Source organism: Pteropus medius, unplaced genomic scaffold, assembly GCF_902729225.1.
Source record: "Pteropus medius unplaced genomic scaffold, Ma_sr-lr_union100, whole genome shotgun sequence".
NCBI classification, from domain to species: Eukaryota; Metazoa; Chordata; class Mammalia; order Chiroptera; family Pteropodidae; genus Pteropus; species Pteropus medius.
This window is the reverse complement of record NW_024349797.1, coordinates 12,962,983-12,976,865: the sequence shown is the minus strand read 5'-3', so window position 1 is coordinate 12,976,865 and position 13,883 is coordinate 12,962,983. Positions and strand designations below refer to the sequence as shown.

Genomic DNA, 13,883 nt, shown 5'->3' with positions numbered 1-13,883 from the left:
GGTGAGGAAGTGTCTTTTGCTCAAGAGCTGGTGAAGGGTGGAGCCAGGACTCTCAAGCCAAGCCTTGAGTCTAGTGCTCTTTGCACTACACCATACTAGTGGCAGCTATTGGAATTGCAGGCATAGGCCCCCAGAGCAAATACATGTAATAGCAGGTACCAAAACAGCAAAAATTGAAATATCCTTTATGGCTTTGGAAAATATGTTTGAATGTACAAGTAAGGTAATGGAACCACTATTGAATTGCCTAAAGAACTATAAAGCTGTATATAAAATAAGATTTTTTTTTTCTTATTATCTTTGGGAAATGAAGCAATCTTCAATACTTTGTCTAATAACTAAGACTTACTCTTTAGTCCAGACAACTATTTTTAATGCCAGTCTTTGAAAAGATTTATAAACTTCTTTATCTATCTTAAACAAAAAGACACTGACTAATTATTAGCAACATTGGTGGTTGTTAAATGCATGATTAATTAATGTTTAGAGTTATTTGTTTCTTTTATAAATAACTCCAGACTACTATGTCTTTGTAATTCTTTATAGCTTTTTTTTTTTGAAGGATTTTGTTTGGGTGTATGTGCTCTCTTGCTGAAAAAGTATTACCCATCACTTTCTGCTGCTGCCAACATGCTATTTAAAAAGCCTTTTTCTTTTAGTTTGTCATTTTAAAAATCGGCTTTGAATGGGATAACCAAATCACTAAACTCATTAAAAGTATGTGTGAAATTTTAAAAAAGGGTCATAAAAGAGGAGAAATTTCTTCTTTAGAAGGGACAAATACTCTATAACTGACTATATTTTTTATTACTCAAACATATTTTTGCCTATTCTGTGTTATGTTCACATAGTTGGGGTTGCCAGATAGTTGTCAAACTGTACAAAATCTTGACCTAAGTATAGATGTTAGAAAACAAAATATAATTAACTCATGGGTAGGCTCATCTATTTCTGGCTCATTTTTTTTCTTAGACTATTTAAGAACTTGATCTATTTAAACATTTAAAAATAAAGCTTTGAAGTTCTGTACTTGATTTTAATTATGGGTGTTTCTGATCTTTAAAAAGATCTTTTCTTGACACGAAATTCACATGAGAAAATTAACGGTTTTAAAGTAAACCATTTGGTGATTTAGTACATTCAAAATACCTCCTCTATTTAGTTTCAAAACATGGTCATTGCCCTAAAAGGAAATTCCATACCCATTAAGCGGTTGCTCCCCGTTCTTCCTATCCCCTCACAACTCTGGATTTATCTGTTCTGGATATTTTGTTTAAGTGGAATGATGCAATATATCACCTTTTGTATCTGGCTACTTTTAGCATGATGTTTTTGCAAATCATCCACATTTTAGCATGTATCAGTGCTTCATTTTTTTATGGCTGAATAATATTTCATTGTATGTAGATTTCACAATCGGTTTATCCTTTCACCTCCTGATGAGCATTTGAGTCAACTCCACCTTCTGCTATTCTGCTATTGCAGATAGTCCTGCTAGGAATATGCGTGTACTACATGTATTGGTTTGAGTACCTGTTTTTCAGTTCTTTTGGGTACATATCTAGGAGTGGAACTGCTGGGTCATATGATGATTGTATGTTTAACTTTTGAGGCACCACCTAACTGTTTTCCATAGCACCCGAACCATTTTACATTCCCACTCAACAACACTTGTAGTTTTCTATGTTTTAAATTCTAGCCATCCTAATGGGTGTGTAGTGGTATCTCATTGTGGTTCTGAGTTGCATTTCCCTGATGACTAATGAAGTGAAGCATCTTTTCATATGCTTGTTCGCTAATTGTTTATGTTCTTTGAAGGAATATCTATTGCAGTCCTTTGCTCATTATTTTTAATTGAGTTGTTTGCTTTTTTTGCTGTTATATAAGAGTTCTGTATATAATTTAAATACTTAGTAGATCCTTATCAGATATATGATTTGTAAACATTTTCTCCCATTCTGTAGTTTGGCTTTTTACTTTTTTGATTTGGTCCTTTGATGCACACAGTTTTTAATTTTGATGAAGTCAGATTTATCTATTTTTTCCCTTTGTTGCTCATGCTTTTGGTGTTATATCTCTGAATCCATTTCCAAATTCAAGGTCATGAAGATTTACCTCTATGTTTTCTTTTAAAGAGTTTATAGTTCTTTTGTCTAAGTGGTTGACCCAGTTGGTGTGAAGTGTAGGGGTCCTACCTAACTTCATTCTTGTGCATGTGGATCTGCAGTTGTTCTAGAACCATTTTTTGAAGAGACTGGGTCTTGGCCTCCTTGTCTAAAATCAGATGACCATAGATGTGTGGCTTCATTTCAGGACTCGGTTCTATAACATTTGCCTGTATGTCTCTCTCTATACCAGTACCTTGTTGTTTTGATTAAGGTAGCTTTGTATAGTAAGTTTTAAAATCAGAAAATGTGAGTCGTCCACAGTTTTCAATATTGTTTTGTTCTTTTTCAATATTGTTTTGGCTGTTTTGGAACACTTGTAATTCCACATGAATTGAAGAACTGGCTTTTCCATTTCTGTGAAAAGGCTGTTGGAATTTTTATAGGGATTGCATTTGAATCTGCAGGTCACTTTAGGTGATCTAGCTAGCTTAACGATAGTAAGTGTTCCAATCCATGTACATGCTATGTCTTTCCATTTAATTTCTTACAGCAGTGTTTTGTGTTGTGCAGTATACAAGCCTTTTCACTTCCTTAGTTAACTTTATTCTTAGATGTTTATTTTTTTGAATGCTGTTATAAATGGAATCATTTTCTTAATTTCATTTTTCATTCCTGGTATGTAGAATTCATACTGATCTTTGCATGTTGATCTTGTACCCCGTGATTTTGCTGAATTTATTAGCTCTGTTTTTTTTTTTTGTTTTTGGTGGGAAGGAATATATACACATGCGCACACACATACACACACACACACACACACAAACATATGAATGATCATGATCATGCCGTCTGTGCGTAGACATAGAGGTAGTTTTAGTTTCTCCTCTTACCAATTGCTCTAGCTAGAATTTCCAGTACAGGTTGAATAGCAGTGGTGAACATAGGCGTACTTGTCTTGTTCCTGATCTCAAGGGGGAAGCTCCCAGTCTTTCACTGTTGGGCTTAATGTTAGCTCTGGTTTTCCATAAAAGGTCTTGATGTTGAGTTCTAATGTATTCCTAGTTTTCTGAATATTTTGGATCACAAAAGTGTATTGGATTTTGTCAAATGCTTTTTCTGTGTCAATTGAGATGATTGTTTTTTCCCTCCACATTAATAATGTATTACATTGATTGATTTTTATATGTTGAACCGCTCTTGCATTCCTAGGATGAATCTCACTTGATTGTGATGTATAATCCTTTTAAAATGCTGTTGGATTCAGTTTGCTAGTATTTTCTTGAGGATTTTTGCATCTATATTTATAATGAGTATTGGTCTGTAGTTTTTGGGGTGGTACTTCTTGTCCAGCTTTGGTGTCAAGATAATGCTCGCCTGTAGAATAAGATAGGAAGTATTCTCTCTTCTTCTTTGACCCCTCCCCTCCCCACCCACTCTTTGTTTTTTTTTGGATGGGTTTTAACTTATTAATGATCTGGATTTTCAAGATTGTTATCCAAGACAAATCCCCCAGAATGGACTTCTACAGAAAATTGTATGCCTAATGAGAATTTAATCACAACATTTTGTTGCTCGAACTCTATCTACCCATCTTAGAAACAAGCCATATAATAGTTATAAAATCTCATGGAATCGGATGTTATTATTTGATTTTATATGTGTAGAAATTCTAAAAAAGCACTAAATCCAAGGATTATTTTTTTGTTGTTGTTATTTATGCCTACAGCACCTGGTCTTCCTGGTCTTCCTAGGTGATCTCCCATCCAAGTACTAACCAGGCCCAACCCTCCTTAGCTTCCGAGATCAGATATCGGGCTTGTTAAGGGTGGCATGGCCGTAGACCATGGACCGTGGCTCCACTGGGGTGTGAACTCAGGACCTTCTGCGTGTAAAGCAGACGTGCCAACTGCTGCACTATAGAACTACGTCCTAAAATACAAGGATTGTAATGAGATTTTAGTACCCACATGTATGTAAACATTTCTAGCAGCAATTTTAGAACTATAATACCTCCTTGACAGTATTTAACAAAATAGAAACTTGACTTTGGCTAGCTTTGACTACTTCTTAACATAGAACTTGAACACAGGGGCAGGTACCAAAGAAAATAACTTCACTGAAGTATAAAACAGGTTAATGTTCAAATGTCCAAAATCTTGGGCTCCTACATCTAAAAGAGCTAATCAACAAATAATTTGCTAAATCTATTTCTTCAGCTGTTTGCAAAATTAAAGGCCTTACTACTTCTTTATAAGGTATATAATTTGTAGAAAACTAATTATGCAATTTCAAAAATGTATTTCTCTTCCTAGCTGATTTATATCCACATGTGGCATGACTAATAAATGCATTGCTAAAATAAATAAACTTCGCACACTTTAAGAGTTTATTTCTTTTAGAATATACCTTTTCTAGAACGCTAACAGATTATTCAGGTATTTTTCTATAATTGTATCATGATCAGTTCACAAAAGGTACAACAACAAATTATATAATAATCATATAGTTTATAATTCTATTTAAATTTTTGAAAAGTTATGTATACAGAGTATTTTTAAGACGTTTTAATTTTGGTTAAAAGCGACATACTGTTATGACCAAAACAGTTATAGATCTTAAAAGATGCCAAGCCTTCTGCATTTATGGCAAAAAATAAATATTTGTAGAACTAAGTGCATAGCAGTGGTATGTGTTATACACCAAACATGATACACTCGGTCCAGTTCTAAGATGGAACACAAATCATAAATACAGTTAATAAAAATGTATTTGTTGTAATCAATCCAAATAAAAGGTAGGGAATTAGAATAGTTTTTCTTTCGGAGGTGTCGGTAATTGATTTTATTGGTGTTTAGGAGAGTGGGTAAGACTACTCTTTTAAAAATGTAGTAATGGTTTTCTAGTGGCAAAATGTACTCTTAAAAGTTTTTGCATTCAGCCCTCCTGATGGAGCTGTGAGGGAGGTGTTGCCTTATTTTACACTTGAGAAAACTGCTTTGGGCTGATTGACTTTTCCACCTCACAGCCAGCCAGTGCCAGCATTAGAAATTAAACCCAGGACTTTAGACACTGTGTTCTTTCTATTAAACCAGATTTTTCTTTTCTGTAAGTTGCAGTTCAAAACAAAGAAGAAATAGTACCTATTTTCCATAACTTCAATACATATTCTATACATGAAGTTCATTTATAAACATAATCATAACTTCAGAGAATAATTAACAATAGAACTCAGACTTTCTGCTATATTGAAATGTGTTTGGATTTTCAAAAATTTGATTTCCATGCAGCTTTTCAAGGTTAGGTTCACACAACTATCTCCTGCATAGTGTAGTACAGTGGTTTTCAACCTTTAGTGGGCATGAGAATTGGACCGTAGGGTTCAAGAAGCTCTTCGGATAGTTCTGATAGAGGTGGTCCAGGGACAATGCTTGGAGAAAGGTTGGCTTTAGAGCTTAACAAACATACACGATATCTATTTCATAAGGTAGTGGTGATGATTTTGTCTATGAAATTGCTGAAGTTCTTGGAACAGAACCTGGTACATGGTAAGTGTTCAAAATATTCCATTCATATGTGATGGCTTGGTGGTAACTAAGAAGCAAAATTTACTGAATTTCCACAAAATTTACTGAATTTCCACACTATTCTAGCTATTTGGATATAAAGGGAAAATGGACACATTCCTCACTTTTGTCAGATTTATTTGCTTAATAGATATAGTTCTTCTAAAAAATTGTAAGATGAAATGAAGATTGAGGAAATGTTTGTATAATTACTCTTTTCCCCTGTAAATTAAAAATTCGGGCTAAAGAATGAGCCTGAGTATTATTATTTCTTGTTTTATTGTTGCTCTAAAGCCACATTATCCAGTACAGTAGCTACTAGATGCTTGCATCTATTTTCAGTCAATTAAAATTAAATAACGTTAAAAATTCAGTTCCTCAGCTGCACTAGCCACATTCTGAGAGCTCATAGCCACATGTGGCTAGTGGCTGCTCTACTGGACAGTGTAGATATAGGACATTTTCATCATCATAGAAAGTTATGTTTGATAGTGTTGCTCTAGAGTCTAGAATAAAACAGATTTTTCCAATTACCTTGACTGTAAATTGATTTCGAAGTAAATATTAGCAGTGTCCTGAGGCTGTCATTTCAACTCTGAAGTGTGTTAATATCCTTTCAGGTTGACCAAGTCCAGGGCTAGTATCGATTTACCTGAGCAGTTTTATTACACAGCAAATGGGAAGCTAAATGCTAATGTCTGGGCATTTTTTAAAAACCTCTGAGTAATATATTTAGGTTATTTTGCTGCTTTAAGTATAGCTTTTCTCATGCTATACTGTGTGAGTGTGTGAGAATTTACCTCTATTGCATTTTGGTTGCTTTAAATTTGTATCTAATGAACATTTTGGGACAAAGAAGAGTTGCAGTTTTGCAATTACATTAGTATTACTAGAATTTATAATATTTACATGAACTAACTTATTTATAGAAGTCAAATTCGAGAGTAGTGAAAGGTTGGATTAACACTAATCAGAATTCTATTAAGTAGAACCTCAATTATGTTTATTATAAAATATTAATTTTAATAAATTTAACATTTCAGTAATTTAAAAACTAAACATTTTTCAGCATATGGTTTTTGTTAAAAACTGTACGTAAAATTTCATAGCACCTACTATTTCTGATGTCTGAGCCATGAAGGCATTTGTGTGTGTGTGTATGTGTGTGTGTGTGTGTGTGTGTAGAGTTTAAGAACTAGTCTGTAAGAGTAATTGACTTTTTGCTTCTTCTTCCTGAATATGAATATCTAGATATAGCTAGGTCTTGCCTCTTTTTTTTCCTATAGGTTTTGCTATTGTCCCTTTCTGAGAAATGAAGCAATAGGAGACTGCTGTCTCGGGTCATGGATTAGAGCAATTAAATGTAGAAACCCTTTTGTACTTTTCTGCCTCCTTCAGTGGTTTTCCTTCCTTCCAGATCACCTACTTCAGCCTCTGGTACTACAACAAGCAAAATCAGCGCCGGTGGATAGATTTGGAAAAACCTCTGAAGAAGCAGCTGGACAAGTATGCACTGGAACCTACCATCTATTTCGGAGTGGTGTTTTATGTGCCTTCAGTTTCACAGCTACAGCAGGAGATTACCAGGTGAGAAATACCCTGCGGTTTGTTTTTAGGAAATAATCCAGTGAGATTAAAAAGTGAAACTGAGGTTGAAGTCAGGAGATAAGACTAAACTTTGCCCTTCCGTCCCGCATTTTTAGCCACAGTATTACATGGAGGTTCTGGTATGTGGTATTATGTCAGAGTGTTTTATTGCATGTTGCATGAGTTATGGGTTCCCTAGGCACAAAGGGATGATTAAGGGGAAAAATGTTTTTACCCTGGCTGTGAACTCTTCATGTAGTGATGTCACCTTTAACGTTTCTGTTGATTTGTTTCTGATCTTTCTAAAAATGAAGTGAGAGAGATTAGGAAGAAATTAGTCACAGAATCTGTGTTCATTCTTCAAGGGACTGTACAGCAGGATTCTCCTAGTTCTCTGACTCCAGTAGTTATATTCCAGAGGTAGGAGGGAGGGGTTACAGGTCGTGGGGAGAAGGAGAGCTGGTGAGGTGTTTAAGATCAGAAGAGTCTGGCTAATAAGAGTCTGCATTTGAAAGGGGACAAAGGAAGAAAGGCAAGATCGTATGAAGAAAACGGGATTTTTTTTTTCTTGAAGACAAACGAAACAAAACAAAAAACAAAGAATAAAATTTGGCTTCTTGAGCCTGCCTTTCAAAGTTCTCTGAAATTTCCCACTACCTTATCTTTTTAACCCTATTTAACATTACTTCTGGAGCCCCGAACATGCCCCATGCCTTTTTATCTTTATTTCCTGGACCGAGAGCTTTCTTTTCTATTTATATACTGGAATCCTATCCATCTGATGAATTTTAGTTCAAAGGGCACCTCCTCCATGAAGCTTCGGTGGCCAGTAGGCTGGAATGAGCTTTGCCTTCTCCACACTGTCCTAGAATTTGCTCGTACTTGTGATGACAGTTGTCATAGCTTTTCATTATAGTTGTGTACGTATCTTATCATTTTCTTAGATTTTAAGCCCATGTTTTCTGAACTTTCACCTTTTGCACAATGTCTAACCCAGTGCCCTGCAGATAGTAAGAACCTGTGGAATGTTCTTTTTAAGTACTGAGTTTGCCAGTTAATTATTGGATGAAGATGGAAAACCAAAGAAACGAGAATCAGGTAGTAGAGATAAATATGCACTGACTGTAAGACAGACTTGAGATATAAATATTGACAAGAGAAGTAGAAACCAGGAGGAAAAAATCAACTGATCACTCTGACTCATTTATTCAAACATTCATCGAAGAGAGAATACGGTGTGATGTAAGAACGATGTTGGTTGCTGTGGGAGATAAATACACAAGTGAATATGCTTTAATCTTACCTTGGAGGAGTTGCTCATGGTCTGGTAGAACTGACAGTCTATGTAAATAAGCAATTATGGTATATTATGATAATAAATGCTTTAATTAAAGTACCGGATTCCTAGGGGTGGGGTGTGGGGAGCATGAGCAGGGAAGGTAAAGAAGTTGACTTTTCAATTGTCTTTAAAAGGACTTTTCTAATTAGAGGGACTAACTTGTGCTAAGTGAGGGGATAGTGTATGCGACTGATGTTTTCAGAGAATTTTAGACACTACCTAGAAAGGGGAGAGGAGATCTTAAAAGTAGGAATGTCCTAGTCGTAAAGTCATAGTACAGTGAGGAAAGATATTTCTGAATTTTATTGGAATGGAATAATGAAATTTGCATTTTACAAAGATCACCTGTCATAGAAGGCAGATTAGAGGTGGCAAGACTACAGGCAGATGAGTCAGGAATGCGTATGCCACAGTCTAGGCATTAGTGTCGAGTGCAGAGCTGAACAAAGGCATTAGCTGTAGGAAGGATCAAGACAATAGGCCTGGTGGAGTTCACCAGGAGGATTGCACATTGACTAGGTGTAGGAGAATCTGATGGATAAGTCGTATCAGTAAGGATTAAGGATGGCTGTGTATGACAACAACAATACCCTGAATATCTTTGATTTCTCCTATAAAAAAAAATCCAGAGGTCAGCCAATGCAAAGCTTAAAGGATAGCTCCACAAAGTCTTCAAGGACCCATGCTCTTTCTCTCTTATCGTTCTGCCATACTCAGCATGTTCTTTCCATTCATTAGGTAACTTCATAGTCAGAGAATCCTAGAGAAGGTCTCGCTATCACATTCATAGTCCAGGCAGTAGGATAAAAGTGGTTCTACCTTCAGCTAAGTCATGTTTCATTAAAAGGCCTTTCTCAGTTCCTCAGTCACATTAGGCACATTTTAAGGACTCAAGAGCCAAAATGACTAATAGCTTCTGTATTGGACAGCACAGATAGACACCATTTTTACCACTGTAGTTCTGTTGGATAGCACTGCTCTTGTTCTAAGTTAGTTGACAGGAAAAATTGGATGCTATATGAATATGTCAAATGACCCCATGAGAGTACAATCAGATGACTCTAGAATGTAGATAATTCTACATGACAAATCACTTCATTTTATCTACAAGTAACATGAAAATAAAGAGGAGACATCTTTTTTAAAATTAAGAGAAATTTAGAAATATCAATCAAATGTAATCTGTTCACCTTGTTTGGATCCTAGCCTGATTTTTTTTTTTTTTAAACTACAAAAATACATTTTTGAGGCAGTCGCAAAAATTGTACACAGATTGGGTATTGGATAGTATTAAAGTATTATCATTCATTTTGTCGAGTATGATAAAAGTGTGTGCGTGCGTGCGTGTGTGTTTAAGCTTACCTTTTAGGGATATGTACTGAAGTGTTTGTAATAAGTACTATGATATAGCTGGGATTTGCTGTGAAACAGGGTGGGGGAGGGGATAGAATAGAGGAAACATGGCGGGCATAAAGTTGATGATTGGTGAGGCTGCATGATAAGGATATGGGGGTTCGTTGTACTTATTCTCTGTATTATCTGTTTCAAATAAATTGATAAAGTTTTAGATTAAAATTTTTATTATTTTTAATCAGCATGTTTGGATTTTATGCAAGTTTATGGAATGCTTGCTTTAGAATTAAGATGTGCAGTTACTTTTATTCCTTGATTTACAAACAGTTTTGAATTCAGATTTGCCTGTTATATTTTATTATGGCAGTTTTTAAAATTATTTGTTCTTTTGGTAATAAATATTGAACATATTTGTAAACCATCCTCGACCCCATCAACATTAAAACTGTAGCCGAAAATGTCTGTTAATGCAATGTGATAATACCTTTGAAGTGAAATTTCTTGGTCTTTTCCTACAATATATACTAAAAAAAAGTATATCTCCTGCTCGCTTCCATTAAAGGATTTTAGGGACAATACAATGAAAGATAATAATAAAAGCAACCGCTTTTGTTTCTTTCTGTGAAGTGAAGCACTATCCAAAGCACTTTATACTTATTAATTCGTTTAATCCTCACAACAAATCTTAGGAAGTAAGTACTATTATTGCCTCCATTTTTTAGATGAGGAAACCAAGACACAGAAAGGCTAATTACCTTGCCCAAGGTCACACTGCTAGTATGCAGTAGAACTGAGATTTAAACTAGCCAGGCTGGCTCCTGAGTCCTTGCTCTTAACCATTTACTGTGGACTCTAGTATAAAAATACTTTCAAAATATGATGAGAATATGAGAAAAATCCTAAATAGAGATTTGAGGCATGTAAGAATGTGAGCTTTGGGGTCAGTCAGACCTGGATTCAAACTCCCGCTCAGCCACCTCTGGATTTGAGCATATACCTTAGTCTCCAGCTCATGAGTAAAAGGTGGCGAAAGTGTTTAAGAGGATAACAAGAAGGATGTTAATGACTGTGGCTGTGGCTGCATTTTAGCTTTGAGCTTCATGGCAGTCAAGGCAAAAGAAGGAATATTATGAGTCCCATCATTCATTAGCTGATAAAAAGAAGCATACCAGTTCTCAGATGTGTTTTCCTGGTAACTTCCTGAGCTTTTCAAAATACAATCTTCTTCAACTAAGCTTTTGAAAGAAGCTGCCTAATAGAAAGTTTCGTTTTTCTCTTTGACAAGATCCCAGAGCAGTCAGCATTCTGTCTACTGATCGAGAGAAATTGTTGGGTTCTGCTACTAACAGATGGAAAGGCATAAGTGGCTCTAAATACTCATCCAAATGGATGGTGTTTTGATGAGGTTTTTTGGTAACAAAGAATAGAGACCTCAAAGCTAGCTAAAATAAAAGAGGGCGAGATAAGGGCACATAGGAAATGATTAAAGGGGTAGACTCTCAGGGGAATTCAAATATAAACTGTAACTGGGTTGTACTTTGTAGACACCAAGTCTAGAAGAGATTCTGGATTCAAGATGGCTCTCTGGACTGTATTAGCCGAGAGTTGGTGGATCTTCATTTCACACCATATCCCCAGCATCTAGAACAATGTTTGGTGCATAGTAGGAACTAGTAATTATCTGTTAAGTAAATAAATAAAAGGAAGGCAGAATAAATCTTCACTGTATAGCTTTATACCAAAATGGAGAAGTAATAACAGATGAAATACTGGTGACTGGCTTAAAGTAAGTAGATGATTGCTGATAATAATGATAACAGCTATGGTTTATTGAGTGCCAGCCATGTTCTGGTATTGTGCTAAGAGCTTTGAATATATTCCTTGAATGTGCTTAGCCTTGTGAAGAGATGATAGTACCCTCATTTTACCGGTGATAGTTTAAACTCATAGATTATGACTTGTCCAGATTCATGCAAAATGCTAAGTTGGAGGGCTGGAATTTAACCTGGGTCTGCTTGCCTAAAGCTTGTGTTGTAATGAGTGCCCGGTATATTGAAAGTGTAAAATGAAGTAAACCCACATTACAAGAATATTAAGGAAACAACTTAGAAGCTATTCTTTTTGAGACTTCATTCAAAAATATTTCATTATAAGCCTGGTGAGAAATCTCAGGAACCATTTTCCTCTGGCTTTAATTTCCAGGGCTAGGGAACTGCCACCAGAGTAAGCAAAGTCTTATGTTACCAAGTTACTAGTCAGATTTTTAAAGTAAAGATTGGCCATTGATTCTCTATTTTTCCAACTAACAAGAACAATATGTAGGGACTGCCTTACAGGGCATAAGACCAGTTGTCTTCTATATGTTTGTAGCTTTGAAATAACTACAGTTATGGGTAAGCGACTCAATAAATCGATTACTCTGTGTGTGTGCGCGCGTGTGCATGTGTGTGCAGGTATAGATACAGTGAAAGACATTCTTAGTCCTTCGAAACCATCTTGGGTAATAAAGGTGCTATCTGGCTGGTTGATGCTCCTTGACCAAATTATGGTAAAATGCATTATCTCAATTGGAAATAATATTGATATTGACTTTTTTATTTATTTTATTATTTTTTTTTAGGTATCAGTATTATCTGCAGCTGAAGAAAGATATCTTGGAAGGGAACATTCCTTGTACATTAGAACAAGCAATTCAGCTAGCAGGCTTGGCCGTTCAAGGTAAATAATGACAATTGATAATGTAATAGATCTAGCAGATTAAAATGTATTATAACGAAAACAGCAAAGGATTCTTAAAGTGACTTTCTATAGTAATGTTTATATATTAGTGAAATATTGTTATCTAAGGGCTTCTTTGTGGGAAAAATGAATTTGGATTACTTCAATGATATGAGACTTCTAGAAGATTAAGGATATGTCTCTGTTAACATATGTCAACAGAGAAACAGACCAAAAATAGAGAAAAAAATACACACACACACAGCACTTAACATGCTTTTTATCCTCTAATTCAAGGAATTAATCTGTTGCCAGCTAATATTTTAGAAGAAAGATCAGCCAACCGATGAGGTTTGATGAAGTTATGATCACTCGTACTTTAGGCTTATGTCATTTGTTTGGTTTCTTAAACAATTATCCCGGATTATAGAGAATCATATAGTCATAATAGATAAAATTAGTCATAATAGATAAAATTTTGCATTTCACAAGTATTTTTGAATTGTTTAATTATGCCATTTTTTACATGTCTAATCTATATGTATTTATATGAATGTATATACTTCGAGAAGACGTCTGAGGGGCGTTAATTCAAATGATAACTGGCATTTAATCGTGGGAATTGAAATTTAATCAGAAGAATCATTAATAAAATTCCTTTAGATATTAGCAGGCGTGGAGACATTTATCATTTCTAGACAAACAAATGTCTGATACACATGGAGCCACATTCCTTTTCAAGGTACTTTGAATCTTAAGTGTCATCTTTGGCTTTAAGAGTTAGTTTTTCATAAGCTTTTTGCTGAACTATCAATTTTTTTTAACAACTAAAATTTTCTAAACAAATACATCTTGCTGTAACATATTTAAATGATCTAATTCCATTCCCTAGAGATAATCACTACTATGAATAGCTTGGTGTCTTCCTGAAATTTTTTATGCATAAGTAAGCATACATGATTCCTGGGTAGTTTTGTTTGTTTTTTTTAATTATAAAAATGAGATCATCTTAGTTCTAATTTTGTAACTTGTTTTTTCACTTTATTAATAGGCATTTTTCCAAGTCAAGACACATGAATCTACCTAATATTTTTAAAAAGATATTTTTTAAATATATATTTTATGACTGTAAGGCAAATTTGACTTCTGAATCATAAGCTTGCCATCCATATACTGCAAATTGAAAATAATTGTGCGTGTTTTGCTACACAAGTA

General features: G+C 34.9%; 1 protein-coding gene and 1 pseudogene across 2 annotated transcripts in view; one reads left to right on the top strand and one right to left on the bottom strand.

Moving 5' to 3' along the window:
* PTPN21 (protein tyrosine phosphatase non-receptor type 21) overlaps positions 1–13,883 on the top strand; it is a 63,749-nt gene that overhangs the window by 18,828 nt on the left and 31,038 nt on the right. The window contains exons 1-3 of one of the 2 annotated variants that reach the window (XM_039883979.1): positions 7,241–7,258; positions 12,571–12,668; positions 13,332–13,410. Coding sequence is in view for 1 of the 2 variants with exons in the window: in XM_039883978.1 (XP_039739912.1) it covers positions 7,089–7,258; positions 12,571–12,668 (268 nt within the window). In the remaining variant the exon portion in view is untranslated. Of the gene's footprint in view, positions 1–7,088; positions 7,259–12,570; positions 12,669–13,331; positions 13,411–13,883 lie in introns of those variants that run through there. The other variant, XM_039883978.1, reaches the window with a different exon arrangement.
* Positions 3,826–3,950, bottom strand: LOC120619955 (uncharacterized; annotated as a pseudogene).